The sequence below is a fragment of the Equus przewalskii genome, chromosome 1 (assembly GCF_037783145.1).
Source record: "Equus przewalskii isolate Varuska chromosome 1, EquPr2, whole genome shotgun sequence".
In the NCBI taxonomy this organism is placed as follows: domain Eukaryota; kingdom Metazoa; phylum Chordata; class Mammalia; order Perissodactyla; family Equidae; genus Equus; species Equus przewalskii.
Genome location: NC_091831.1, coordinates 183,078,176 through 183,103,736, shown reverse-complemented (window position 1 = coordinate 183,103,736; position 25,561 = coordinate 183,078,176). Strand labels below are relative to the sequence as shown.

The 25,561-nt window shown below is 37.0% G+C and overlaps 1 protein-coding gene across 8 annotated transcripts in view; it reads right to left on the bottom strand.

Moving 5' to 3' along the window:
- The window catches only part of KLHDC1 (kelch domain containing 1), a 49,162-nt gene that overhangs the window by 8,942 nt on the left and 14,659 nt on the right, over window positions 1–25,561 (bottom strand). For 4 of the 8 annotated variants that reach the window (XM_070588593.1, XM_070588591.1, XM_070588626.1 and 1 more), the window contains 8 exons: window positions 16,393–16,471; window positions 14,826–14,909; window positions 11,688–11,771; window positions 10,930–10,988; window positions 8,070–8,182; window positions 6,589–6,661; window positions 2,105–2,189; window positions 353–405 (listed from right to left, as the gene is read on the bottom strand). In XM_070588593.1, coding sequence (XP_070444694.1) covers window positions 353–405; window positions 2,105–2,189; window positions 6,589–6,661; window positions 8,070–8,182; window positions 10,930–10,988; window positions 11,688–11,771; window positions 14,826–14,909; window positions 16,393–16,471 — 630 coding nt within the window. Of the gene's footprint in view, window positions 1–352; window positions 406–2,104; window positions 2,190–3,791; window positions 3,977–6,588; window positions 6,662–8,069; window positions 8,183–10,929; window positions 10,989–11,687; window positions 11,772–14,825; window positions 14,910–16,392; window positions 16,472–25,561 lie in introns of those variants that run through there. The other 4 variants (XM_070588615.1, XM_070588599.1, XM_070588646.1 and 1 more) reach the window with 2 other exon arrangements.

Below are 25,561 nucleotides of genomic sequence, written 5' to 3'. Positions count from 1 at the left end.
TTCTACTAAATTAAATGCATATACATGTGTGTCTATTATTAAACACATTCTTGATTTCCAAAAAGTAAAATATCAAAAAAGTCAGGCTATGTTAAATATTCTCATATGAAGTAAATGCAATTTTGCAAACAAAACAAAAATGTGACTGTACTGTGTATTTTAATTTTTAAAACTCACATTGGTATGTGGGTCACCATTATAAATTTGATTATACTCTTAGGAAGATGTAAACATTTCTTAAGTTCAAGTCATAAACTACCCGAAAAATATTATAATCCTTCCCAAAAAGGAGGGAAAAGAAAATTATCATATATTAATAACATATATATTTTAAAATAATGAATTTACTTACCTGAGTAATGAATAAGGCTGTGTTTGAAAGATCAATAAATCATTACAGTGACCCTGATCAACATAAAAAAGGAGTTGTCAAGATTTTTGATAAAAATAACAATATATTAATAATTGAATATTTATATTTTATAAATCTAAATGAAATTATGTAAAGCAGCAAATAAATCTCTCTCTCTGGCTATTGACACACACACACACACACACCCCCCCACTATCCACACAAACTTAGGACATGTGGCTACCCTTTTTTTAATACCCAAATTTTTACCAAACCATAGTCTATATAATTGCAAATTTTAAAACCAGAAACATGTTTTTCTCTTAGAACAGTGAGTTCAAAATGAGAATAGTACTGTTTTCAACCTTTTTTTATTTTTTAAGCAAAACTTTTTTCTTCCAAATGCCTCTTATTTTAAAATTTCCTCTTTAATGTCGCCCTTTTCCAGGTGGTGGATTTCCCGGGAATTTTAATTTGAAAATCACAGATCCAGAAGACTTTTTGAATAATGACTCTCTCATCTAAAAGTTAATGTGGAAGAGTCAACAGAAAATTTCTCTTATCCTTTCAAATAGGTCTTCAGAATTTCATAATTTATGATCATGATTTTAATCAGAATTCCTATTTTAATGATAAACTTCGTATCTTAAATAAAGATTTCTAGTGCCAAGAAAAAGAAGACAAACCACAATAAAGATTTCTAGTGCCAAGAAAAAGAAGACAAACCACAAAATTTGCTTTTCAATTAAATGCAAAGTTGTGGTTTTAATCTTTTACTGAAGCACTGACTTCTTAGCTAAGGAACATTCTAAAACTTTCATATACATAACATTTACATTGGAGGCCTTAGAACTTTAAAATAAACCAAATTTCCTGGAAAGAAGCCCCTTATTTCAGGATTCACCTCCACAGGAATGACTCTGGAGATAACTAGGCTGAAGAGACAGAGCAGGGGAGCCGGCGCCCCCCGGTTGGGCCCTGAGCCCTAAGCCCGACCCTGCCAGCTCAGAGGCCTGCTGTTCCCAAGTGTCCTGTGCAAACCAGAGTTGCCAGTCCTGAACTCCTGTCCCATCACATATATCGTATGAGTGCCAGCATCCTGCTCTGAATATCCCAATGTGCTAGGAGTGAAAGAACAATCCACTCCAAATGCTACTCAGTTATTCCTTTGACTTTAGTCTAATCAGATTTTGAAACTGGAATGTTTTGATCTCAAATGTAAAACAGGGGTGAAGCAGCGGCAAAAGGTACATAAAACAAAAAGAAAATACACCTTAAACAGTTCAAAGTAGAGTCCTTTTGGGGGAGAAGCTAGTGTTGACGATGCTCTAGTTGTTAGGTTAGGTTAGCAAATTTCATGGTCCTTGTTATTATACTTAGTAGTCTACATAGGCATTAGATATACTCTTTTTATGGATCAAGTATTACTTATCTATATTTTAACTTAATAAAATTATAAACACCCATACTATGGGGAGGCTCAAAGTGAAAAGAAAAGGAAGAGTCACTCTTTAAAAGCTCTTATTAATAATTTGACTAATGAAGTTAATAGACCTATTTTGTTTTGTAAACCCAAAATATCCTGAAATGCTTCACAAAAGCCACTCATTCTGAAGATGAATCATATAACAGAGTAACATTTCATGCTGTTCCATAGTTTGCAATGTGGGAATATCAACAATTGTTGAATAACCATTTAGCGTGAATAATACAATTACTTAGAGGAAATATTTAGATATGAAACTTTCTTACTGTATCCAAGGAAAGCAAATCATCTTTGCTCCCACCAAATACCATTATTTCATTTTCTTTTCCCAGACAGGCTGTGTGCCATAACCTGTGATTGAAAATTACAAACAGAGTGAAATACTATCAAGGAAGGAACTGTATATCGTATATAAATCAATTTTAAATTGCACACTCTAAAATTTAATCTATTTCAAAAGAGGCACGATTGAACATGAACCTTTGGCATATCCTCAAAGAGCTTAGATTTTAAAGATTCCTCTACAATCAGTAGAGGATTAGCTTCCAGAGTTCATTAAATCAAACCATTTCAAATAAGGAGATGACTTCCAATAACTCTCTCCTGTTATATCCCTCACCCTTTTTCTAACCTCTTTATCTCATAGATATTATCACAAAATAAAATAATTTAAAAAGGAACTGATCAGCCTGTTGCAGAAATAGACACCTTTCCCAATTTTCTCATTACTATCTGCCATATTACTGTTCTTAGCATTTTTGACTCTTTTTCCTGTTGTCTGCTCCCCGTGACCTGACAGACACAACGGGCATCCCCTGTGTCGACCCTGCCGCACACTCCCCACCCTGGGTGTGGACCACCGCAACGTGTTCCTCACTTTCTGCCTCTCCTCTCTCCCAGCTACGTGCCGCTGATAAGTCATACTTCCCAAACACTGTTTCAACCATGGACATTTCCTGACAAGGAAGCATCTGTGCCACTTTTCCTGGCTAAATATTTATGACCAACAGCTATTTCTTTTTCCCATAAATCTTACTCTCGTCCTTCCCCAAATGAACACTCTACTTCAGCCAAGTGCATATATTGCATCCCCTTAGAGAGAAGCTTGTATCTATTTCTAGGCTTTGGCTCACCCTGTTTCTTAGAATGGGAAGTCATTCTCTCAGGGCTTGAGAAACTGGCTCAAAATCCCCAGGAAACGTTCCAAATACCAGCCAAACTGGCTCTGTCAACTCTCCGTTCAGCCCCTTTCGACATTTATGTGCTCATTTATTATCTCCTAACTCAACATTTGATGATAAACTGCTCTACATGCTCTTTTAATGGTCTGAGGTCTGTGTCTTCTAGCTCCCTACAAAGACTGGAAGGTCTTTAAAGTCAAACTTGCCACAGTGGTGTGCTGGGACTGGCCGACCTGCTAGTACAACTGACCGTGCTCATCTCCATCCAACTCTACCTTCAGTGATGCCATGTTGGTGGCTTGAAATTGGCCATGGTGGAAATCAGCAAATGCTACAAAAGGGCTTTTTGTTTTGTTTTTCCTGGAGAGCAATTGTTAACTGTTTACCAGCACACCACTGGAAAATTTGGGTAATCTAATTTTATGTTCTCCTTAAAAGTGCTTAATATGGTGTTCTGCATCCAGTAGATGCTCAAAAACTTTTGATTAATGAAAGCAAACGCAAAATACCAGCATAATTTATCCAGTGATTAAATAAACAAATTATTTCATAAAGGAGTGGAACATCTAATGTTCTTTTGGAAATGGTCTGATAGTTCATATTCATCTCCAACTTCACATTATTTACCAAAGATAATTTTATGGTTTTACAAAGTTCAATATTTCCAGGGGCTCTAAGTCTCAGAAAAAAATACACATAAGTTTCTCAATTTTAGAAGATAAATTAGGGTTTTAAAAAATCACTGCTTTGACTCTGAGAGTACTTAGATTACTTTTCTTTTTTTTTTTTAAAGATTTTATTTTTTCCTTTTTCTCCCCAAAGCCCCTCTGGTACATAGCCGTATATTCTTCGCTGTGGGTCCTTCTAGTTGTGGTATGTGGGACGCTGCCTCAGCGTGGTTTGATGAGCAGTGCCATGTCCGCGTCCAGGATTCGAACCAACCAAACACTGGGCCGCCTGCAGCGGAGCGTGGGAACTTAACCACTCGGCCACCGGGCCAACCCCTTAGATTACTTTTCTTAACAGACCAAATTGCTGAAGCAACAGATGCCCCAAATAATTACATATTATCACCTATTTTATTGCCATATAACTTACTTTTAGTACATTAATCCTTTTTACTTAACTTTCACAAGTGCAAACAGTGGGATTATGCACAATTTGTTAAATCAAATACTTTCCTGGAACAATCATGACACATACAAAGACAAATGTACTTGGGACCCAGGATAGAGCTGAGTCATTAGATTTTGTTTGGGAAATACTCTGCCCAATTCTCCAACTTGTGTGTTAGAACATAAATTGATATAAATCTTCAGCAACACCCAGATTATGCTGTGGGGTTGGGGGTGTGGATTGGAAGAGGGATTGGGCAAAGGAGATAGAACACAACGAATGCCCTCATATATGAGAAGGAATGAGCTCGATTTCCTGGAGAGAAGGCCATGTGCAACCTTGGCAATACTCATGGCTCTATGTGTCAACACCTCATTGGACAGCTTTTACAGACACACAAAAAACGGTCCTTGCTCACAGCCACCTATGCAGGCAATCAGCTATGGCCGTACAGATGGCTTTTCAACCAAGCACAGCTCTATCCAAGGTGAGACCCGGAGAACAGAGTGCTACACTGCAGAATAGTGGTTCTCAACCAGGAGCGATTTGGCCCCCAAGGGGACATTTGACAAAACCTGGAGATATTTCTTATTGTCACAACTCCAGGTGTTGGGGGGGCAGCACTACTGGCACGTAGTGGGTAAAGGCTAGAGATGCAGCTAAACAGCCTGCAATGCACAGGACACCCCTACAAACAAAGAATAACTTGGTCTGAAATGTCAGTAGTGCCGAGGTTGAGAAACCTGCTGCAGAATTACAAGAGGAGAATTGGGCAGCTTACATTTCAAATTATAACTTGGAAAAGTTTGCACAAAATGCATTAGATGTTAAGTAAATTCGCACTTTCATAAACCAGTAGTATATACACACACATACACGTTCTCCTTACACTAAACTGTATCCCACCTGTACCCCTCCTCACCTCGGACCTGAAGATAGATCTGCCTCTGTCTTATCTGCCTTAGGGAAACTCTGGCCTGGGCTTCATCATCGAAGAACACAGGAAAGCCTTTCCTGCCTTGATTTTGGTGACATCTAGCTTGCAACCTGATGTTTTTTCTACAGTCTGATAGTTTATGTCCTCTCACAGCTGCTCTAAACTTATCACCTAAACATTCTAATAAAGCATATTATTTACATGACACATCAGCTGAATTCAAAGAAATGTCTTTACATAGCTCATAGCTTTACAGTGCTAACTAGTATATTACTGACAACAGTTCTGCTGCTCTAACTACTTTTTAAGGATTGAAATATAAAATAGGAACAATTTAAAAATTAAACATATTACTACCACTTTGGTCTATAATTAATGCATTTATACAATCAAACAACTGAAACAGAAAAAAGAGCTTATCTAGTCCAACTCCCTCATTTCACAGATGAAGAAATTGATGCTCAGTTTCTTTAAGTGACTTTCCCAAAGCTGAAAAGCTAAGTAGCAGCTGAGCAAGGACTAGAACTCTAGGCTCCTAGATCTTAATATAAAACTCTTTAAATTAAAAACTATATTTCAAAAGATCCAGAATTGCTAAAATAATATATCAAATGAATTTCTAGATATGAAAATATAAGAATCACAAATGTAATTACAATAAACTCTAAATGTATTGTACATGTTAACATAGATACACACACTAAGATATATATAATTATTTTCAGACTTTTTTCTCAAGTAAGTTACTTAACTGTCATTTATTAAATTTCTGAAATGCATATCATTAAGTTGACTTCACACTAATATAAATAATCTATAATAAAAAAATTCTGAAATACATGGCATGAAAAAGAACATCTATTACTGGCTATAATGATTATAATGTGAATTTGAATTTCCTATGAATATATCTTTATTATACTACTCAATCAAATAAGAAAAAAATAAGAATTACAATACTAATATGGTTTTCTTTGTAGTCTAATAATAGTATATTGTTTCTACAATTTTAACTCTATACTGTACCACAAATAACTAACACGTTTTCTTTTTCAAAAAATTCACATTAATGAATACATCATACAGTTAATAAAGAAAAATAATCATCTGTTATCTATTTGATCAACACGAAAGCAATTTCCTCATTAAATTGCTCTAAACCTCTTCCCAAAACAAATAACTACTAAAGCCAAGTCCATTCTTATCTACTTACTAAAAATATTATTACATAACACTTTCAAATTCTTAGCCTTTTTATACCTATCAGGCAAGATTATACATTAAGCTAAAAGAATAATATTTTCAAATATGCAAAGTGGGTGGAAACAGAATAGATCATTTCTAATAATCAGATATAATTAAAATGATAATTAAATTACTTAGGTAACATCAAGCCTTTTTGAAAGATATCTTTGATGATTTATGATTTTAATGGCAAACACTATAAATTTAGAGCTATACTTTAATATTTTAAAAATTCTTAACTATTTTACTATTTGTCCGCTTCTAGACTTACCTGGGTCTTGTTTTAGGTAAATGCGTGAGTTGTTTCCAACAATTTGTTATGACATTATGAATCCAACCATCACCTGCAATGTTATGACAGTTCAGAAGTTAAGATCAGGTCTTCTGGAGAAAATTTTAATTTTTTCCAAATTTATCATGCTACATTTATATGACTATCCTTGGTGTGTGTGCATATTTTATCATAAAAAATTTCAGACATCTACAAACGTAGAGTGGATGTGACAATGAGCCCTCACGTATCCCAGATCAACGACTGTCAAGTTTGCCACACGTGCTCGATTCATCTTTTTTTGTTATTCTTGTTGCTGAATTATTCTAAAGCAAATCCCAGATCTCCTATCATTTTCCCCACATATACTCCAGTAAGCATCACTAAAAAAAAATGGACAGTTTTTACATAACCACAACACCATTATCATAGTTGACAAAACCAAAAATAATTTCCTGGTATCATCAATATCCATATGGCCATATCTTAAGCTAAACGTGTAAGGGAGGAAACTGACTGGAGTAAGAGTTAGGACATTGAGTTCTCCACAGGTCAGTGACCAAAAACAGCAAGTAGGAATTTAAAACATCAGAGCACATGAAGACATGATATTAAACAACCCCTAGGGAAACAAACAGATGTTAGATTTTTATTAGATTCCAAATCTCTTTTAATTAAAACTCCCCACAAAATGAAGAGGCTAATAATCCACAGTAGCTCATATGCCCTGTGGGGAGCTGCTGCTTCTCCAACCGGCCCTGGAGCTTGTCGGCAGCACACTGCCAGATGCACAGTTGATGCTCAATAAATTTTTGTTGAAAAATAGCTGTTTCAAGATCCTATATAAAATCATATCAATGGTTTTAATGGCTTATAATGTTTCTTAATGAAAACATCTCTAGCCATAGAAAACTTCTGAGTTAAGAAAACACGAAACATCTAACACGTCAAACTAAGAAGTGGATATTCTCGGTCATTTGTCTATCCTGAGGACACAAGTTTACCGCTGAAAGAAAAACTGCATTACAAAACCCACAGCGCTTGGGATTAGCAGTGACAGGAGGTAAAAAACTTCTAACTCAGGATTTTACTTTATAGTTCTGGAACAAAAAGAGAAGCAGTTGGCCTTCCAACCTTCTATTCCAGAGCCTTGCCTCCTGGGAAAGGCTGCTCTTTTCTCATTCCAGCCTACGGTATAAGCATCTGGATCAAAAACCAGGAGGACACAGAAGGAGGACAACACTATAGTTGAAGGGGCTTTAATTCACCCAGGTTTACCCGCCCTTCCTTTTCTCTATACCCAGGGAACAGGAGAACATGGAGAACCACGGGGACAAAGCAAAGGGGTCTTCTAATTCTTAATGCAAGCGTATAGCTGGGGATGAAGGTAAATCAGCAAAAAAGGAAGACACCTTAAGTATCAAAGAAAAGTAAGAGAAAAGAGTGAGAAATAACTGTAGGCTGAACTTCAATTGACTTACTTAATGGAATATTGTCTGCACTTAGTCCACCAAATAGGAAGAGCTTATCATCAGCTATTGGCGTTAAAGTATGCCATGAGCGGTGTTTGGGATTTTCTCCAGTAACAGGAATCCTGTGGCAAGGGAAAAAGATAAAAAATCTAGGGACTCTGTTAGTCAAACTAAAAGTTTTTTGTTTTTGTTTTTGTTTTTGAGGAAGATTAGCCCTGAGCTAATATCTGCCACCAAACCACAGGCCGCCAAATTGAAATGTGCGCACTTAACTGCTGCGCCACCAGGCTGACCCCACTAAAAGGTTTTTGATCATCTCAGATCTTAAAGAAAAAAACTGACCTCACTACTTAAAAAAAAAAAAAAGTTGATTTTACTAATCCCACCTACATGATACCTTTAAAACATTCTTCAATTCTTAGATGAATTTAAACAATCTTTCCACTTAGTGTCTATGCCAAATGGTCACAGAATACAGGATGAAAATTAAAAAGTCAATTCTCAGTTCATTCACAATGCACACTCAACATCCTTCTTCTTGGTTAATCAATATAACTTCCTCAGTTTTTCAACACAATTGTTTTCATGTCTATACATTTTTACTGTAGTTTCATGTCTAATTTTGTGTTTTCAGCTGATTTCTTCATAGTTATTATGGGATTTTGTTATTGTTTTTACTTCGGTTTATTTGTTGTAGAATTTCCCAAAGCATCATCTTCACCTGAAAATGCTAGCTACTCTAACTTCAAAATAAGAGCATGTAAGCCATTCTAGATCCAGGATAAACCCCTAAAGATTTCAAACAAATACTATCATATTCTTAAAAAAGTGAAAAAAAAAAAAACATAAGCACAAGTTAGAAGCACAAAACTTAGGCTATTTAGCAGGTGAGAAGACACCATTCTCCAACATTCTGGAATGCTCTAGAACAACATGGGCCATTTGTAGAAGATGTAATTTATTTTTTCCAAACTGGAAATATTTTTATTGTTTTTGTTGACTATAAGAAACACTTGGGGAAAAAAGAAAAGAAACATTTTGGTTACGAAACATTCAACAACCAAAAAAATTTTTTTTTAAAAAGAGAGTTCTAGGGGCGGGCCCCATGGCATAGTGGTTAAGTTCGGCACGCTCCGCTTCAGTGGCGAGGAAGATTGGCACAGATGTTAGCTTGGGGACAATCTGCCTCAAGCAGAAAGAGCAAGATTTGCAACAGATCTTAGCTCAGGGCTATTCTTCCTCAGCAAACAAAAGAGTGTTCTATCATCCTGTCTTCCAGCAATAAGAAATAATAGTAGTTTGCTATATATCTTTCCAGACTTTAATGCACATATAAACATATTTATTAAAAATATATAAATGAGATCATATATTCTATTCTATAACTTTTTTCCATTCAACTAGTATGTTGTAGAATATCTCCATGAAGTATAGTTTCCTGTGGTAATGGAAGCACGGTTTCCCTTTGGGCAAATGTACCACGATTTAAACAATCCCCACTTGTAGGCATGAGGACTGATCTCAAGTTTTTGCTTTCATAAATAATGTTGCAATAAACACCTTTGTGTGTGCACACATACATACATACATACATGCCCACACAGAGACATACACTTGTCCAATTATTGTCTTTGGAGAAATTCTAGATCAAAATAGAAATTCCATTTTACATCTTAAACATATTGTCAAAATACCTTCCATAAAAATTGTACCAATTTATACTCCTCCTAATTGTGTTGTTGCAACCTAGCACATACTGGTCTTTTTTTTATTTTTATTTCTGGTGAGGAAGATTTGCCCTGAGCTAACATCTGTGCCAATCCTCCTCTACTTTGTATGTGGTTGCCGCCATAGCATGGCCGCTGATGAGTGGTGTAGGTCGGTGCCTGGGAACTGACCCCAGGCCGCCAGAGCAGAGTGCGTGGAACTTAACCACTAGGCCACAGGGTGGCCCCAGAGAGGTCATTTTTAATTATTTTTATCTGATAAGCAAAAACTATTATTTTTGTTTCCATTTCGTTAATAATCTATGAAGTTGGACATCTTTTTTAAAATAATTTTTGCCTATTTGCATTTCTTCTCAGCGGCGCTCATTCATGTTCTTCATCCACTCTCCTGTTGGATTATTCGTCTTTTTCTTACTGATTATCTCAGTTCTTGTGGATCTCAGTCCTCTCTGTTAGAAATACTGTAAATATTATTCTGGTTTGTTTTTTGTTTCCATTTTCCAATTCACCTCTTAACTTTTTGTGGTATATTTTTCTCTACAGAAATATTTAATTCTTAAGTGGTCTTATCAATCAGTCTTCTCATTTATGAATTTTGGGTTTATATCATCTTTAGAAAAGCTTTCTCCATGCCAAGATTTTCAAGATAATCTGCCATATTTTCTTCTTGGCACTTTCATGGTTTTATTTTTAGTAGTATTTATACTTTGGAATAATATATAGCTCTGAATTCATCTCATTACACGAGCAATTGAATTGATAGCTAAATATATTTACTCTATTGCTAATATATAAGCCATGAATAAAATCTGACTTTTTACCTACTCCATTATCTGTTTACCTGTGATGATCTGTGAAACTATGTCTTCATTTATTCTACTGACCAGTCATTGAGAATACATAGCACAAAACCGGTACTTTTACGTAATCTGTTCTCAACTGCTAGTATTCTCATGTTTTATATAGTTTGGTTAAAGAAAAACTCTATATTTAAATATATACATATTCCTTGCTTGGACATATAATCTGGAGGGAAAAATTACCAGTTCAGTTTTAGAGACCCAAATTTGGATTATGGGGTACACACACACACACACACAGCAATGCCTATAGATTAAAACAGACTTAAATTTCAAACTTACCTTCCAGACCAAGTCCAGGTGTCCAAGTTGAGATAGTGCAAATCATTCATCCTAGTTTGCTAAAATAAAAGCGTGTTAAGTTGGTCAGTGTTTTACATCTTTCAAGGGCGAAAATTTTGGTTTTAAAATAAGTGCAGATTAAAAATAGACTCTATTTTACTTAACATCAGAAGTTTATATAATGGGAAACAATAATAAGCATTAATAAAATTAACATAGCAAATTAACATGTCAAAGGAGAAAGGAAGAAATGAGTTTAAACTAACAGGATTTAGGCAGTAAAAAATTAAACTTTTCTGATAATACACTAAAGCAAAGGACTCTCCTCATTAAAATATTATTTATAATCATCTATGATTACTCACGTATGGTCTATTTGGGGAATAGAAGATAAATAAAAATTATTATTATAGAGCATTTTAATCTCTAGATTATCTAAATGTTCAGTTGTTCCACAAATCAGAGGATAAATTTTTATAAGAAACATCACACATAAAAAAGACCATTTCCAGGGCTGGCCCCGTGGCCAAGGGGTTAAGTTCGCTCCCTCTGCTTTGGTGGCCCAGGGTTTCCCACTTCGGATCCTGGGCGGCGCAGACACGGCACCGCTCATCAAGCCATGCTGAGGCGGCGTCCCACATGCCACAACTAGAAGCACCCACAACTAAAAATACACAACTATGTACCATGGGGCTTTGGAGAGAAAAAGGAGAAATAAAATCTTTTTAAAAAAGACCATTTCCAATAAAAACACTAACCAAAACACGTCCACCAAAGACGTAGCCCTTATTTCCGAGAACTGCACACGTGTGGGCGGCTCGTGGCTGTGGGGGAGCTCCACCCTGCAAGGAAACATCAGAAAACAGCCCAGACTTGAAACATCTGTGATGAGCCACATTCCTACGCTCAACAGAAGAAATACTTGCCCACTGAGGTACCATTACCTATGTAATTCAGTTAAAAACCCTAATGCAGAAGTTCATTCTAAATAATTTAGTAATAAGTATAGACAAATACTCTTCAAGAATGAATTTATTTACTGGGATCTTTACTTTTTCAAGTATTTCTCTTAAATGCCTGACGCTATTTAGCAAAATAAGATTTCATGTAAATTTTAGCTTAAAATATAAGAATTTAAAAATCAAATTTAAAAAAATTCTCTTTCTCCCCCTGCAACAGAGTTAATATTATGCATGAGCAGTACACAGTGTGATGGTCTCAGGGACTCTAAAAACATGAAATCTGTCCCCCAACACTGCTAGGGCTTTGACTCCCACAAGAATTTCATTTTTGGCTTAAGCTAAACAGTGCTTCACCTCTTACTAAAACTCTTCTCATTAGCTGACAACACTTCTCTATACTTTATTTTGAATAAATATAGCAAATCTTTCCTTCAGAGAAGTTTTGGATTGGTGGGAAAAAAGAGTGTAAAGGGTACAGGAATGAATAAGATTTGAAGGGAGAATTGTCTGCATTAATTTCTACGTGTTCACAGCAGGTGCCTCTGTGTATGTATTTCACCCCAAGTCCTCAGAGAACCCAGCATTTTCAGCTCATTGGCTACTGAATGTGGGCACGGGAAATTTAAGTTCCACATCCAATATTATAAATTCCTAGACTTTTCAGGCTTACTTGAATAACGGTGCTGAAGTCAACATGGTAAGAAATAATTCAGATATTACCTATATATCTGAATACACCCACATAACACTTAAATAAATGACAGAGAAACATTTGAGTTATGGTTCCCAGCCCTTCCAGCAAAACAAAATTTGTATTATTACCCCACCCCTGATTCGAAATCTCAGAAAAATTCTTCTACTATATACACATTTATTATGAAATAAACATCGACTTTCTCCTTTTTTATTTGTCAAATACCTTTAATAACCAACCAAAGCTTCTGAATAAACTGAGTTCATATAATTCCAAATAAAATCAAAGAAATGGTATTTGCATTCGTCTGTGTGCCTAGTTGTGTAAATAATGCACAGTGCTTCTTAGCTATGAAAATAACTCAAAGATCCATATTACCATGTGTTGCTCTTATAGCAGTAAAAATCCCACGGAGGAAGACACTGTCGACCTTTCCACTGTACAGATGACACAGTACACAGCTCATCTAAAGAACACAGTTCTTCTCTGACACAATTAGAACGCAAATCCATTTCTTTCAACTTCAACACCAACAACTGTTACACTCTACCATGTTGCCTTGCCTTTGGATGCAGATATTTGGGAATAATGAAGTAATTTAACAACGTCTCCAAAAAAATAACATTTTAAAGAAAAATTTTAAAATAACATTTATTTCAAATAAAAATAACAGATTCCAGCTACAACGAGGTCAGAAAAACTTTCAGATAGCATATCAACAATATAAGAATTTATTTGAAGACATCATCAGGGAAATTACAGTGAAAATAATGTTAAGCACTAACTAAAATAGCGTCATCTGCAGATGTAACGTGCAGAAGGCATGTGCTTCTGCTGGAGCAGAGGAGGGGAAGGATACTGATTAAAGCAAGGAGAGAGAGAGGAGTCAGAGGAAGACTAGAAGCCCAAAGACCGAGGACAAGCTCCCTCAACTCCCTTTTCTCCAGGAGCACATTCTAACATGCCTTTGGTGGCTCCAGACCCTTGCTCACTCTCCAAGAAATAAGGGTCAAGAGGCCTAAAAGAGATCTAGGATGTTTCAGTAGATCCACTCTCAACAATATTTCTCTCCACGTGCTTGCTAACATGAAATTATTTTAACAGAGATAAAATGCTTTTACTTCATTAATGAAGACACAAATCTTAAAATTTAAATGCTGATTGAAGCAAAATTCAGTTAACAAGCATAAAAGACTGAGAGCTGATCAATTCTAAAATTAGAAATGGGGTGAAGAGAACAGAAGAGCATGGAAACCTGAAATTCACTGCTTGCAAAAAGAGGATGCTGAGAAGGTTCAGTTCTCTACCACTGACTGTTTTGCATCAAGCCTCCGATCTCTTCCCCCAAGAGAAGCTGGACTGTAAGGGGCTTAGTCATGCACATGTATTTGGCCTGTTCCGCATTCCATTCTGCATAGTTCTGGTAAGCTTGTCAATCACAATCCCCTGCTCCCTTGACAGGCCTGAGACTCAGGCCTGGCCGATCATGCCCTTGGCATCAGGGACTGATGTAAAGAGTGGGAACATGCCCAAGCAGAGCCAGAGTCCTTTTCTCTGATTAATATACAGACATTGAGAGAATATAGCACCAATGGAAAGAACTGCTGTGTAGCCAGGGCCATGCTCCCCACAAATGAGCCGCCGGTCTCCAGCAGACAGAATGAAGCTGGCTCATGAAGAGCAGCCGGCAAGAGAGCGGGAAAGCATCGTGATGGTGCTGAGCAACCTGCTCCGGGTCCCAAGGCCCCGGTCCCCTGCACTCTGGCTTCCCCTGCATGAGCCATTCCAAAATATGCTTTCCAGCCATGTGGGAATTCATCATTGCTTAAACTAATGTGAATTTGTGTTTGCTCCCTAGCACATGAAAGATATTAATAATGTATTTTTATCATGCTATAATTGCATATAGCTCTGACTTCAAGGGTTAATGAAACATGGGTTTTTTTAAATCATGGACTTTGTTATGAAACAATTTTTTAAGAGAGCCTTCATTAAGTCAGGGGATCACACTTGTGGGTAAAGAATGATGATGGCACCTTTTTAGATTTTTCTAGAAAATCTTAGCTAACCTGGAGAAAAATACATGATGAAAAAAATAGTACTAGTAACAGTACTCAAGAGAACCCCTTTGTATGTGGTTACAGACTCAATTATTAAAGTCCAAATAACTTAGCAAAAAAATAGATTTTAAAAGCATCAGTGAATATATGAATATAAAGGTAACTTTTCACAATACTTACTTGAATTTCTGGTTGAAACCAACTCTGTGTCTTTGTGTCAAATACATGAACATCATTATGCCATCCCCAGAACATCTGCTCTTCCTAAAAAAGGGAACTTCTTAAATATTTAAAAGCTTTTATAATTTTTAGATTATTGTTATGGTTTCATTGCATATCTACTGGTGAAACAATAGACACCTTTACAAAAAGACAGTCAAGTGTTACCATAGTCATAAAGCCAATGCACACACAAGGCTCGCAGAGTGTGGCAAGGTTTCTTCTCATGGCATTGCTTGCAGTGAGTCATAATTTTACTTGTTGACAATCTTCCAACTCTCTCAAAGGACTGTCTCTTTTAGAATTGCAGAGGACAGAATATTTACATTTTGAAATCTGTTTTTCTAAAGTACATGGTCAGAATTCCTAATTTTTGCTATTAGAAACTTTAGGGGACCATGGTTCCTTTTTCCAAAAAGTTCCAATCACTTCTACTTAACCAAGCAATTTGTTCGTATAGGTCAAACACACGCTCACTCTCTCTAAGAGACAGAACCGTCGGCAAGGCACAGATTCACAGCTGCACTGTGCTGAGCATCTTCCGGAGCGCAGAAACCCTCTCACTGCTCTAGCTTCCCTCCGTGCCAGCTTTCTGTTCTATGTCAAAACACAGTGTGCATTCTTGTCAGGACTTGTCAAACAAGTCGAATAAACTAAAAAATTTACTCAGTTTAGAATCTAAACAAAAAAGTCTACTTCTGTACCAGGAACTTCAGGACATGAGTAGTAGCCTAACTGTACTGGGGGAGGAAAAATATGAGAGATTTCACCGATGAGTAAAAGTAATTAGATATAAGTAACGGGAAGCTATGTTTCTGAAAATTATCAGTAATACTGTAGGTAGAAAAGCTTTAAAGTTATTTCATTTAAAAACTCAAAAACCATGTAGAAACATGAAGAATTTTTTAAAGACCCACATACAAAGAGATATACATGAAATCTACACATACATTTACATTAACAACATACATAATTATATATTTTGGTAGAAGGTAAAACTGAAGAGTTACTGTGCACCTTGGTGGTGGGATAAATGGTTTTTAAAATTATCTTTTAAAAGATTTCATTTTTATAAGTCATGACTTCTTTCTTTAATAATAGTTTATTCTCTTACCAGTAATAGTAAGTAGGGAAGTAATATCACTACCAACTTCCTCACTCTTAGAGAGGCCAGTCTGAGCTATGAATAGTTCGGGTGGATGGACCTAAAAGAAGGCGTATGTCAGCAAGGGCCGTGTGGTTACCTATGAACAAAGTTTTTCCAAGTTGCACCAAAGCCTCTACTTGTCTAAGAGAAGCAGCTGTAAGTGATTAACGACATAAGAGAAATTGCTCTGCCAGTAGCCATGAAGTCTAACATCATAAGGCAAGAGAACCTCCTCCAACCAAATCCAAATGACAAAAAACACATTTTTTTCATTGTGCCAATTATGGCAAATTAAAATGAGAAAGAGTGGGCTCATTATTTCTAAAGACTGTAAGGCAATACTAAATTAGAGGAACATGTAAACAGTGATGACTCTCTTACCCAAGACGCATCATGAACATCAAAACAGTCCTGGAGTTCACTGTGTCTCCTACACCCATAGCCACCAAAATATATTAACCTGAAAAACAAACACAGAAGAACACACCTTAGAGTTCTACTTCCAGTTTATCCACAGAAAGCTGAAAGAGATCATTTCTCTCAGCCTAACAACCTGAACAAGCCAGAGAAACTACAAAAGCATAATTTAAAAAGAAATCCAAGAGCTAAAGGAAGAAAGAGGCCTGAATGGACTAATTCCAGAAAGTGATGAGCTCTAAGTGGGAGAGAAGAGACCATGGTTGCTTGCATTCCTCACATTGGACAGCAGGAGGAGGAGGCATCTAGCACAGGTAGGGTTTGTAAAAGAAACCACTTCAAATTTTAACAGATACAGGTAGGCTGGCATGGCAAATTAGAACCTTAAGAAACCCAGCCCCAGAGGGAGTTTGAACCCACTCAACAACTCTTTCACAGTCTTCAGGGAACACTCAGGGTCAGTTACCAACAGCTGGAAGCCAAGGAGAGCCGAGCAAACCTCCTGGAGGGAATCTGAGCTTTCAATTACTAAAGTCTGAGGTCAGGGCATGAGATCTGAGGAAACACCTCAGAGGCATGCCAAGCCATAAGAGTACACAAGGCAGCTGCCCTCAAAAGGCTCAGGGAGGAGAAGCGAGGCTGCAAGAGATCTCCCAAGGTGCAGAAAGCATAAAGTGGGACTGCAGAGCAAAGAGAACTCCCTAGTGACCCACAGACCTAGCAACTAGGCTCTAAAACAGGAGAGATCTCCCACAGTTCTGGGAGGTGGGAGCTCAGCTGTGAAGCACAGCTGCCAATCTCTAGACAATCTCTAGTGCTCACACATGGGTTCTAGCGAAGGAAAGTCTGGATCGTGCCTCAAAGCATTTGAAGCCAGCGGTAAAACTGAATCAAACTACAGCTGCAACAAAGTTCAAACACAGATCCACAACAAATGGGACTGAGGCAGCTCCTACTCTAGCTGCCTGAGGCAAGAAGAAAGGGTATGTCTCTCCTGAAGATAAATACCGTTTATTCCAGTCGTTACCATTCTTTCATAGGGAATGTCCAGCATACGATGAAAAAATTACAAGACACATGATTGGCAAGAAAAGTAACCCATGATCGAGAGAAGAGTGAATATAAACTGACCCCAAGATGGTTCAGACATTGGAAAGATCAGATATGGCCTTTAAAATAACTATGATTCAAAATGCTAACAGACCTAGTTTGTAACAGGTGGACAACATGCAGGAAGAACTGGGTAATTTCAGCGGAGACATGGAACCGTGAAAAAGAACTAAATGGAAATGCTAAAAATGGAAAATAAGATGTCAGAAATAAATAATTCATTAGAGAGGCTTAACAGCAAACTGGACACAGCAATGGAAAAGATCAGTGAACTTGAAGAGAGGTAAACAGGTCAATAAAAAGTACCTAAATTAAAGCAAAGAGAAGAAAAGAGTAGGGGGAAAAAACAGGGAGCCCAAGCCAAGTGGAACAATATCAAATGGTCTAAAGTGCAAATGAAGAGCCCCAGAAGGAGAAGAGACAGATAAATGTGTAGAAGAAATATTTGATAATTACTAGGAACTTCCTAAAACTGATGAAAGATATAAACCCACCGGTCCCAGAAACTCAGCGCACTCCAAGCAGGATAAATACAAAGGAAACTACATGCAGGCACATTTTAATCTAATCAATGAAGAGCAAAAATAAAGAACAGATAAAGAAAAGCCAGAGAAAACGGACATACTATATAAAGGGGAACAAAAACACAAATAAGAGTGAATTTCTCACCAGAAAAAATGGAGGCCAAAAGGCAACGTAATTAAATCTTTAAAGTGCTGAAAGAAAAAGCAAAAAAAAAAAACCTGTCAATTCAAAGGGTCAAAAAAGAAGTCACGGGGCCAGCCCAGTGGCACAGCGGTTAAGTTCACACGTTCTGCTTCTTGGCAGCCCAGGGTTTGCTGGTTCGGATCCTGGGTGTGGACATGGCACTACTTGGCAAGAAAGCCACGCTGTGGAAGGCATCCCACATAAAAAGTAGAGGAAGATGGGCACAGATGTTAGCTCAGGGCCAGTCTTCCTCAGCATAAAGAGGAGGATTGGCAGTAGTTAGCTCAGGGCTAATCTTCCTCAAAAAAAGAAAAAGAAGTCACAAGGGGAAATTAGAAATTACCTTGAAATGAGTGAAAATGAAAACACAATAAAACAACACTATGGGATGCAGTGAAGGCAGTTCTGAGAGGGAAATTTATAGCTGTAAATGCCTAGAAATTTTTTTTAAAAAGGAAGATCTCAAGTCAATAATAGCACTGCACACATTAAGGACTAGAAAGAGAAGAGCAAACTAAACCCATAGATAAAGGGAAAGAAATAACAAAAATTAAAGGGGAAATAAGCAAAATAGTGAAGAGAAAAACAACAAAACCAAAAGTTGGTTCTTTGAAAATATCAAGAAAATAAACAAATCTTTACATAGATTGACTAAGAAAAAAGGAGAGAAGACTGAAATTATTAAAATCAGAAATGACAGAGAGGACATTACTTTCAACATTACAGAAAAAAAGAGGATTACAGGAGAATACTAGGAAAAACTGTATGCCAACAAATTGGATAAACTAGAGGAAATAGAAAGATTCCTGGAGGGGCCGGCCCGGTGGCGCAGCAGTTAAGTTCACATGTTCGGCTTCTCAGCAGCCCAGGGTTTGTCGGTTTGGATCCCAGGTGTGGACATGGCACCACTTGTCAAGCCATGCTGGGGTAGGCATCCCACATAGAAAGTAGAGGAAGATGGGCACGGATGTTAGCTCAGGGCCAGGATTCCTCAGAAAAAAAGAGGAGCACTGGCGGTAGTTAGCTCAGGGCTAATCTTCCTCAAAAAAAAAAGAAAGAAAGAAAAATTCCTGGAAAGACACACACTCCCAAAAACGGCTTGTGAAGAAACAGAAAATCTGAGTTAACCTTATAACAAGTAAAGAGATTGAACTGGTATTCAAAAACCTCCCAACAAAGAAAAGCCCAGGTCCAGATGGCTTCAGGGTGAATTTTACCAAACATTTAAAGAAGAATTAATACCAATCCCTCTCAAATTCTTCCAAAATTGAAGAGGAGGGAACACTTCCTAACTCATTGTACGAGGCCAGTCAGAAAAAGACACTACAACAAAAGAAAACTACATGTATCTGATAAGGGTTTAAAATCTAGAATATGTAAAGAATTCCCATAACTCAACAACAAAAAGACAACCAAATTTTTTAAATGGGCAAAGGACTTTAATAGACATTTCTCTGAAGAAGATATACAAATGGACAATAAGCACGTGAAAAAATGGTCAACATCATAAGTCACTGGGGGAATACAAATGAACACCACAGTGAATACCACTTTACACCCACTAGGGTGATTATTATTTAAAAAACTAAAAAAAAAAAAAACCAGAAAATAGCAAGTGTTGGCAAGGATGTGGAAAAACTGGAACCTTTGTACATAGCCAGTGGGAATATAAAATGGCATAGTCACTGTGGAAAACAGTTTTGTGCTTCCTCAAAAAGTTAAACATGGAATTACCATATGACCCTGCAAGTCTACTCTTAGGTATACACCCAAAAGAATTGAAAACGGGGACTCAAACAAGACTTGTAAGCCAATGTTCATAGCAGCATTATTCACAATAGCCAAAAGGTGGAAACAACCCAAAAGTTCATCAACAGATGAATGAATAAACAAAATGCAGTATATACATACAACGGAATATTATTCAGCCTTAAAAAGTAATGAAGTTCTGATACATACTGCAACACGGATGGACCTCGAAAACATTTTGTTAAGTGAAATAAGCCAGACACCAAAGAACAAATACTGTATGATTCCACTTATATGAAATACCTATAATAGGCAAATTCATGTTGACAGAAAGTAGATTGCAGGACACCAAGAGCTGGGGAGAAGGAGGTATTATTCAGTGGGTATACAGTTTCTGTTTGGAGTGATGAAAAAGTTTTGGAACTAGATAGTGGTGATGGTTGCACAACATTGTGGATGTAATTAATGGCACTGAATTGTACACTTAAATATAGTTAAAATGGCAAATTTCATATTATATGTATTTTACCACACCTTTTTCTTAAAAGGTATAGTAAAGTGGGGCTGGCCCCGTGGCCGAGTGGTTAAGTTCGCACACTCCACTACAGGCGGCCCAGTGTTTCGTTGGTTCGAATCCTGGGCACAGACATGGCACTGCTCATCAAACCACGATGAGGCAGCGTCCCACATGCCACAACTAGAAGGACCCGCAACGAAGAATATACAACTATGTACTGGGGGGCTTTGGGGAGAAAAAGGAAAAAATAAAATCTTTAAAAAAAAAAAAAAAGTATAGTAACGTAAGTCTCCCTCCTACTCTCAGTCACTCAGTGCCCTGCCTGGGGCAACCCCGTTACAGTGTCCTGTTTACAGGAACAAGGAAGACTTCAAAGGTCCAAAAGCACTTTGAGGGCTGGGGTAGATTACGTCCTGGAAAACAAAAGCACTTTGAGGGCTGGGGTAGATTACGTCCTGGAAAACAAAAGCACTTTGAGGGCTGGGGTAGATTACGTCCTGGAAAACAAAAGGCGAACGGCCTCCTGGCGCAGGAACTTATTCATTGTCCCTAAACTCTCACAGAAATGCTCCGTTTATGCAAGCCCACCAAAGCTCAGAGGGACAATTCAGTTCTATTCTAAGCTCCTACAATGCTTCCAAACGGACTCCAAATGGATAGGACAAAAAAGTTAAGGCCTAACCAAGAAACAAATTGACAAAGTCACCAATTACTTCCCTTAAAAAATTCTGTGTATTTCTGCAAATAGAAGTGAACAGTATGTTGAAATACTTGTTACAACCACATAAGATTCATATCTGAAATACAAATATATCCTGTTAGAAAAGATATCACATCAATATTTAAATTAGGAAAAAAATTCTGATCACCTCAAAAGAGAGGAAAGTTATTTAATAAAAATCAATATTCATTGCTCATAAACCTCCATGTTTCAAAAGGTAGGAATAGAATAACATGCCCTCCTCATACATATACGTAGAAATTACATGTATGTTAATGTGCTATTTCAAATCACTTGGAAAAATTGAACAATTCAATAAATAATAGAACAATTAATAATTGAGCTGGAGAAAATATATAGTTGAAGCTACCTCATAGTATATATAAATAGGTTTCAAATTAAGTAAAAAAATCTAATGTACAAAATCAAAACTTGAATTTTTGACTTTGGAACAATGTAAAATACTGTATGATTACAAAGCCAAATTAAAATTAAAAAAAAACAAAAAACAAATCCTAGTGGCCAACCCAGTGGCATAGCACTTAGGTTCACACACTGTTCATTGGCAGCCTGGGGTTTGCCAGTTCAGATTCCGGGCACAGCCACACCGAATATCAAGCCATGCTGTGGCAGGCGTCCCACATATAAAGTAGAGGAAGATGGGCATGGATGTTAGCTCGGGGCCACTCTTCCTCAGCAAAAATAGGAGGCTTGGTGGTAGATGTTAGCTCAGGGCTAACCTCCCTCAAAAAAAAAAAAAAAAACCACAAATCCTAAATAAAAAGTAAAATAAACAAATGAATCTATGTATCAAGGGGGCAGCATAATCACCCAGAAGAGAACTTTGTAAAGTGGCCACAGAACACTAGGTATGACTGTACATCTCTGATGGCACAAAACCTAAAAATAAAGAATCTGTAGCAAATATTGCAACTGTTTTTAGTTATCATATTCTGGGTGGTGTAATTGGTATTGTTGTGTGAATTATGAGATAAAGCAAATGAGTCATTATGTTGGTGATTTTCAACACAGGACAAAGGACATGCGAAGGTAGGATCGGTGAGGTGGGTTCAAAGCTCAGTGGTTCTGAGCATGGAATGGAACCATCTTATGAACGCAAGTTGTGTTTTATCTTTAAAATTTTGTATTTCCTGTCTCTAGCTGCTGAAAAAATGTAGAAATAATAACTCACCCAATAGCAATGGCCCGCCTGGCACTGCTCTGAGACTGAAGTCCCTAAATACCACTTGGCCCTCTGCAGAGTCAGAATTCCTTGGAGAAATGGCTGATTACTGGTCTAGGATAGGAAATATCCAAGATAAGCCGGGAACATTTTGTCACACTAAATAAATAGAGGTCTAAATAAATAGAGGGATATAGAGGGATACGGTGTTCACGGGCTTGAAGTCTCACATGGACTTGAAGTTACTTCTCCTCAACTTGAACTCTAGATTCAATGCAATTCCAATTAACATTCCAGTAGGCTTTTTGGAAATTAACAAGCTAATTCAAAATTTATATGGAAATGCAAAGGCCTAAAAGAGCCAAGACATATTTGTAGGAGAACAGACTGGGAACAAATAGAGTAAGTTTACTGGCTCTCAAGCCTTGTTATAAAAGTATAGAAATTAAGGGAAACAAAAGAAAAAATAAACAAGTGGGAATTCATCAGACTAAAGAGCTTCTGCAAGGCAAAAGAAACTACAATCAAAACAAAGAGACAACCCACCAATTGGGAGAAAATATTTGCAAATCATATATCTGACAAGGGGTTAATCTCCATAATATATAAGGAACTTACACAACTGAACAATAAGAAAGCAAACAACTTGATCAAAAAGCGAGCAGAGGAGATGAACAGGCATTTTTCCAAAGAAGATATACAGATGGCCAATAAACACATGAAAAGATGTTCAACATCACTAATCATGAGGGAAATGCAAATCAAAACTACACTAAGATATCACTTTACACCTGTTAAAATGGCTATCATCACTAAGACTAAAAATAACGAATGTTGGAGAGGGTGTGGAGAGAAGGGAACCCTCACACACTGCTGGTAGGAATGCAAACTGGTACAGCCACTATGGAAAACAGTATGGAGATTCCTCAAAAAACTAAAAATAGAAATGCCCTATGACCCAGCCATCCCAATACTGGGTATCTACCCAAACAATCTGAAATCAACAATCCAAAGTAACATACGTACCCCTATGTTTGTCGCAGCACTATTCACAATAGCCAAGACACAGAAGCAACCCAAGTGCCCATCGATCGATGACTGGATAAAGAAGATGTGGTATATATATACAATGGAATACTACTCAGCCAGAAAAAAAGACAAATTCATCCCATTTACAATAACATGGAAGGACCTATAGGGAATTATGCTAAGCAAAATAAGCCAGTCTGAGAAAGACAAACACAAGATGATTTCACTCATATGTGGAATATAAACAAGTACATGGACAAAGAAAACAGTTCAGTGGTTACCAGGGGAAGGGAGGTGGAGGGTGGGCACAGGGGGTGAAGGGGAGCACTTGTGCTGACAGTCAAGAAATAATATACAAGTGAAATCTCATATTGATGTAAACTATTATGAACTCAATAAAAAAAATTGGAAAAAAAATAAAGAAGAAGGGCAACTGTTATGGCAGAGAAGAAATCTAAGACAGTGTTCTTCTTAGCCAAAAAACAGCTTTAGATAAAGAGTAAAATGCTGAATGCTGCAATGCTTGGATCTATGAACCAATGGACCACATGCACTATTATAGAGACAAGAGATTCATGAAAATGTTTTGGGAAGTACTCCAGTCTAAATTTATTTGAAATACTTATTATACATGCACTTAATTTTATATTTATTTAATCATTAAGGTCTAAACTGGGTACTTCATTTCCATTATGTTTTGCAACATATTATGGAAGACATTAGATGGTGGAGTATTTTTTGTAGATTTGGAGAATCTCAAAGATCTTTGGATCTTTCCACAATGTCAATGTTCTGTCTCAACTGTTGAATCATCCTCAATACCACAGAAAAGAAAACAAAGGTAGAAAGACAAGTAACTTAGATCATAAAGCAATTGTGTTTATAATCTCCTACATTAACAAATAGGCATCATTTTCTTAATTATACAAATATTTGGACTTTTTTTCACCTATACTTGGGAGATATGCTAAAATAAATATCAATTATAGTATTGAGTTATAATGATTTATAGCTGCTTTCATAGAAAACATCAATACAATGCATTAAGACACTGTTCCTACCCAAATATAAATAAATATGGATGACAGTCTTCATGTAAAAAAAAAAAAGTACAGAACTTAAGACAACATGGTACTGGTACAAGGACACACAAATTGTTCAACAGAATAGAGAAGAGACTTCAGAAACAGACCCATCCATTTACGGACACTTAGTTTACGGAAAAGTGGCAGAGCAATGGAGAAAGTATGATCTTGTCAATCACTGCTGCTGGATCAACCGGTATCCAAAGGAAACCTGACCCCTAACTCAAACCACACACAAATCACCTCCGGGCAGCTTGTGGATCTGAACGCCAAAGGGAAAACAACACAGCTTTTAAAAGATAACTCAGAGGAATATCTTCATGACCTTGGGGAATGAAAAGTTTCTAGGACACAAAAGCACTAACCATAAGGAAAAGATTGGCAAATCAGACTATATTAAAATTAAGATCTGGGGGCCGGCCCCGTGGCCAAGTGGTTAAGTTTGCACGCTCTGCTTCTGCCGCCCAGGGTTTCGCTGGTTCAGATCCTGGGTGTGGACATGGCACTGCTCATCAGGCCATGCTGAGACGGCATCCCACATGCCACAACTAGAAGGACCCACAACTAAAAATATACAACTATGTACCGGGGGACTTTGGGGAGAAAAAGGAAAAATAAAATCTTTAAAAAATAATAATAAAATTAAAATTAAAATCTTTGGTTCATCAGATTATACCATTGAGAGAATGAAAAGATATATACCCAACAGAAATGTTTATCCATCTGTGTCAAAATACATAAACTATTGTTCATAGCTGTATTATTCCAAGAGTCAGAAAGTGGAAATGACCCAAATGTCTGTCAATAGTAGAATAAATATATTACAGTATTTCATTTAATACAATAACATACAGAAAACAAACTAGAGGTACACACAATACAGATAACTCTAAAAAATATAATTTGAGTAAAAGAAGCCAAACACAACAGAATAAATTCTATAGGATTCTGAAGAACTAATTTTGGGTGCTAGAAGTCAGGATAAGGGTCCTTTAGGAAGGAGGCTGGGCATAGAGACTAGGAGTGGACAT